This window comes from Sorghum bicolor, chromosome 5 (genome assembly GCF_000003195.3).
Source record: "Sorghum bicolor cultivar BTx623 chromosome 5, Sorghum_bicolor_NCBIv3, whole genome shotgun sequence".
NCBI classification, from domain to species: Eukaryota; Viridiplantae; Streptophyta; class Magnoliopsida; order Poales; family Poaceae; genus Sorghum; species Sorghum bicolor.
The window spans coordinates 16189998-16195997 of record NC_012874.2 but is presented as its reverse complement, the minus strand read 5'-3'; the positions used below and the strand labels follow the sequence as shown (position 1 = coordinate 16195997).

Sequence of the window (6000 nt, the reverse complement as noted above, 5' to 3'; positions counted from 1 at the left end):
CGAGTGCAACCGGACAATCGGCAAAGAGGCCACGTCCTATAGTGCTGGTTACGGTTGGTGATTCCAATCAAGACTAAATCTCTTATTATTTTTAGGCCAAATTCCTAAAAGCCAAGATTTCTCTACCCGTGCTAGAAACTCCGCCAATTTGTTGAGGCGACTAGGACAACGGTAAAAAACTGTCGTGGTGGGAGTAAACAAAAAACAACATTATATATATATTTTTGACAAACTGAACAACATTATATAATTCATTCAGCTGCAAAACACAGCTAGAACATACATAAGCCATACATTTGACCCATATATCATTGTTTCAAATGGATCTTATTTTATTATTAGTACGTACACACACGTACTAATAATAGCTGTAAAACAACCAACAACCTCACGCCCAGCCCTGGACGACGCCGCTGTAGCCGGTCTTCTTGTCCGAGTACCTGTCCCACACCATGACGCCACCATAGTTGGGCGCCTTCTGAACCTTGGGCAGCAGATCGTAGTAGAGATACTTGAGGTAGACCGCGATGGTGCCCTGCGCCCCATCCGGCACGCCGCTCTCCGCCGCGGCGAGGCCCAGGTACACCTCCGCCTTGGGGTACCTCGCCGTCCACTTGTCCCACTCCTCCACGATGCCCCAGGTGCCGCCGTTCTTGTAGGAGCACTTGTCGTCGCCGTAGAACCTGACGTGGATGCGCTCGAACAGCCCCGTCTGCAGCGCCCGGTCGACGCGCCAGTCAGGGCACCCGCACCGCGGCGACGCCGTGAGCCGCACCCCCTTCCGGCCCCGGTAGAACCGGTTGTACCCGTCGAGGCGGCGGGCCAGCTCGTCGTAGTGGTCCGGCGCGCCGTTGTCGATGTAGAAGTCGATGCCGTCCACGGCGGCGTCGCCGAACGGGCGGTACACGCCGCGGCGGCGCCCGCCGAGGTGCGCGTTCCAGAGGTTGTCGGCGACGTCCGCCGCGGACTGCGAGGACGGGAGCGAGTAGTCATGGCCGCCGCCGCCGATGGAGAGGAGCACGAGGATGCCCTTGGACTGCTGGCAGTGCTTGATGTCGGCGCCGACACCGCCCAGCTGGTGGCCCGACAGGTCGCCCCAGTAGCGCCCGTGGCCGAACACGCTGTAGAAGGAGATGATGACGGTGGTGTAGAGCCCCGTGTCGCAGGCCTCCCGCAGGGAACCCTCGTCCTTGTTACGGCCCCAGAAGACGGTCACCTGGTTCGTCTGCTTCGCCGTCGCCGGGCCGGCGAGGCAGGAGAGGAGCACGAACGCCAGGGCGAGGACGAGCGGCGCCCCTAGGCACGAATGGCGGCGTCGGGACGCCATGTTTGCTCTAGCTAGCTGCTAGCTATAGCTATTGTGTGCTGTATGATGGAGCTTGCTTGATTGCTTTGCAGTGAGAAGAGGTTTACGATAGATGTTGTGAAGGTTGGATGCATGGAGGAGGTTCTATATATAGATATAGATTGCACCATTATTGCTAGCTAGCTAGCAGAGAGGGGGTTTACAACTGGAGGAGATAAGGCAGAGCCAGTCGTTTCCTGTGTACTACCGTTGATGGGATTCGGAAACACGAAACAGGAAACAGGGTGCAGGGGCCGTGTAGCTGGACTTTAATTTTCGACTCAAGCACGTGAAATGAAACAGCAGGGGAATAACGTGCGTAGTGCAGTACCGACGACGGTCCATGTCCATGCTTATCGTTATCGATCCATCATGGTCGTCCCATCCATGCATATCATGTCCATCGAAGGCTAGCTAGGGTTACACAAAGGATTGACTTTGCTTCTAATATGCATGACAGCAGTCAATGACAGATTAACAGCTAGTCAGCCAGAAACGTGTCCAGCTTGAATTCGTTAGCCGCGTAAACCTTGGAAACAATAGAATAATAAGATGCACCGACGATAATCCCAGAAAACGCGCCCCAACTAGCTGCTGTTCTTCTATTATATTACGTACGTGTTTTTAACGGCTTTTTTTTGTTTCCACTCGTGGGTTTTAGCTAGACAAGCATCATCAGCGATCACCGCATTATTTTTATACCGCTGCTGGATGGAGATGGAGTAATAACGTACGGCTCCTGGCTAGGACGCTTTCCTTTTACCTCACGGTTGTCTCAGCTTCATCATCTTGTATGGCATGATGCTGCCTCCCACGCGCCACAGTCTGCGCCACCACCTTAGCTGCCGCCACCCACTGTTGTTATATCTTCATATAAAAACTAGATAGCTTACCCATATGTTGCTACCACTACTGAAAACGCAAAATTTGAGAGTGTTAAAAATCGAACACTTGGCAAAGATTAGTTTTGCCGAGTGTTGCACTCGGTAAAATGTGACACTCGGCAAAATAACTTTTTGCCGAGTGTCCGATACTCGGTAAAAAATAGCACTAGGCAGAATGGATCTTTGCCTAGTGTAGGACACTCGGCGAAATTTTACACTTAGTAAATTGATGCTATGCCTAGTGTCAACCACTCGGCAAAATTTTACTCTCGGCAAACCATGGCAGCAGCTAGCAGTCGTCAACCAGCGCTTCAGCTTTGCCGAGTGGCATGGGGTTGACACTCGGCAAAGACATGCTAAACTTTAATACTAAAAACACATGGAGCGCACGATAAGATAATAATATTGTAAAATTAAATACTGACATTAAAGTGATATTTAATCTTTAGTGATTCTTGATAAATACTCGTGTGTTGTAACAAGTAGTTTAGCTTCCCCATATGATGGCTTCCCCGGTCATAACATAGGCAGAGGTAAATGCCCATGCGTTGCGACGGACAAAAATAATACCATGATACTTTTCGTGTTTGGGACTGAATTTCTCTTATAATTTTCATAGTAAGCCAATAACTAGATAAAAAATCATGTCACATCCTTTGGCCATTGTGTGCAAAGTCAGATGAATTACTGGTACACCTATACCTAGCATCCCAACCCTCATTATGCCAAAACAGCACAAAGGAGACACCTTAATCACTGACCTACAATTGAAAGATGTCACTAATGTTAGATCAGTGATGCATGTAAACAAAACATGTTGCTAGTTAGGTGTCGCCATGGTTAGGCAACAAAACACGTTAATAGTAACAAGTTATTTGAGACTCTTCTTAACAATACGCGTCACTGATAAGTGGAGCTATTATCACAAACTCGTTGGGACAAAACGAGTCACTCCTCAAGGTCTCGTACCCGAAAAAGTTATAAAATACGGTGAACTAAAGAGTTAAGTCAGGACTTCACAGTCCGACCCCCTCCCATTTGGATCCACCCCGTCGTCACCTGTTCCCCTCGCGCCTCCATTCCCCATAGCACCCAGCCCCACCGGCCGCCGCCTGTGGAGGCATAAACTCCTATACTCTTATGGCTAGACTTGGGCCAGGAGATTTGGCCCATTATAAGACAACTCGTGCTTGATCTATTTGCTTAGAGTTTCACGCAAGGAAGCAGGACGTGGAGATCAAGCAAGATCCTTGTCGGTTAGAATAGGAATTGATATCATACTATCTATGGCAATTTTAACCGACTAGGATTAGTTTCTAGATTCATAACTCTGCCCTCTGGACTATATAAAGCGAGGCGAGGGACCCCCTCAGATCAATTAAGCACATCTCATATCAATACAATCAGACGTAGGATACAGGTATTACGCCCACTCGGCGGCTGAACCTAGATAAAAATCTTGTCCGTGTCTTGTGTCACCATCAAGTTCGTAGCTTGCGCACCTGTGTGCCGATAAACTACTACTGTGGGTATACCACAAGATAGACTGTTGACCAACTTTCGTTGACAGTGGCGTACCAGGTAGGGGGTGTGCGTACAGCTTCCCGGACGAACAAGATGGTCATCATCCACGCTTCCGCTACCGTGGCGGAAGGCCTCATGTTTACCATTGGCCAGATCACCTGGACCACTGGCGCTGGCGGCCTCACGACCACAACTTTGGAAGAAACCCAGATCTAATCCATGGCGACGTCGACGGCGGCCCCGACCATTTCTGTTACGATCACTACCACCCCGACAACGTCACCGACCACGCCGACAACTCGCCCTTCGCTTCCTCGCTATAAGGGGAGGCAGGTCGACAACTCCAACCTATTCGAGGCCATTGATCGCATTGGCCACAAGCTTTCCGAAGCCTTTGACCTGATGAACTCGATCTCGGGCCAGGCAACCAGAATGGTGCCATCTGATTGTTATGGATCTACTCGGCCAACTCGTGTTGCTACACACGGATGGTTGTGAACGGGCCTAACGATCACTGCTACCCCGGAAGGACGGATCGCTCAGATCAAGACAACCTCCTAGAGCAGGCGCTATTTGTTTTTCCCTCGTGTCTTACGCAACTCAGCCGCCCTGGACTCACGTCATACCCGACGGCTATTTGGGAATTCTGAGCCATTAGATTTGATGTCGGATCAGCACGTGGAACCGGCATGACACTTTCTCCATCCGTACTCTACCAGAAAACGATACCGCCAGCATGCACTCCAGCACTGGCTCCATCCCTACTGAGGTTCTACACACCGAGGACGACGACTACGTTACGGATCTCCCTCTGTATCCCCCGGTTTTCTCTTGCTTCCTAGTTTTTCCTCCCCGACAAGGAGATCTAGTCCTCAATGTTAGCAACAATGAGCCAGTACTCGATGGGGAGACCGATGATCAAAGACAACAACGTGAGCAACGCAACACTGACCGCGCCCAGCGGTGAGCGCACAAAGAAGAATAGCAAAGGCAGCTGATCCCTCACAATCTTGCCGACGCTTTTGACATGGTGGGAAACTAACAGGTGTTCAAGACACCAAGCGCCAACATGGCCGTTGCTGTAGCGAATCTCGAACGGCTCCCGAACACACCAGAGTACTAGGATGTTCGGACCAACATACGAGCACACTTGAAGTCGGATCTCACCACGGCCCGGTGGACCTTGTCACGATCACTCACCGGATGTCTTCCGACCAGAGAACTACAACTACAATCGAGAAGTTCATCGACACGATCGTGGTCAGGATGCTGGCTATCAACACCGTGCCTACGAACCAAGCCACAGTCGCAACCAGGAAGTCGACCAGGGAACGGACTATGATCTTCGACACAGCCTCCCTCACAGAGACGTCCACGATCACATTAACAAGCACATCAATGATAGAGCAGCACACAAAAATATCTGTCGTATCGAGTACGATGCCGTACATGGCCCTCCTGCGTTAAAGCAGTTTTCCCAACATCTTCGACAAGTCATCTGGCCTTGCAATTTCAAGCTAGAGAAGCTCAAGAAGTATGACAGCAAGGAGAACCCCGAGAACTGGATCACCCTCTATGAGATTGCTGTTTGGTCGCCACAGGGGATGAGCACGTAATGGCAAACTATTTCCCTGTCTTCCTTGACCAAGCCGATCACCAATGGCTCCTCAGCCTGCCAGACGATTCATGGGAAGAGCTACGCCAAGCATTCATTGACAACTTCATAGCTACTTGTGAGCAACTAGGCAACAAGTACGACCTCGAAAGAACATGGGATCGCAAGAATGAACAACTATGTGACTACATCCGACTCTTCTCGGATATACGTCTTAAGATTCCAAAAATCTCCCATGATGAAGCAATCTCCGCATTTATCAAATGCCTTCATTTTCACTAAACCCTTTGGAGCAAATTACTTTGTAAGAGGCTGAGCACGGTCGTCGAGCTCCTCGCTACTGCCAAAAATTATGCTGACGCCAACGACATGGAGAAACTAACCACAGAAGACATCAGAGGGAGCCAACAGAACGACCACCCTCCCCAACGAGAGGATAATCATGACAACCGTGGGTGATTCAAAAGACGCAATCCTCGCCGCAATGATAATCGAGACCAAGAGAAGGATGGGACAGGCACCACGACAACCATGATAATTTCAAGGGTAAAAGGCCCCGTGATAATGACCATGAGGTTAACACAGTCAAACAGTTCACCAGTCGTCGTGACTATCAGCAGTATTACAACAAA

General features: G+C 50.0%; 1 protein-coding gene across 1 annotated transcript; it reads right to left on the bottom strand.

Annotated features, from left to right (window-relative positions):
* On the bottom strand, positions 203 to 1446 carry LOC8060060 (xylanase inhibitor protein 1). Its single transcript, XM_002449310.2, has one exon. The coding sequence runs from the start codon at positions 1325 to 1327 to the stop codon at positions 389 to 391; it is 939 nt and encodes a 312-aa protein (XP_002449355.1). The 5' UTR covers positions 1328 to 1446; the 3' UTR covers positions 203 to 388.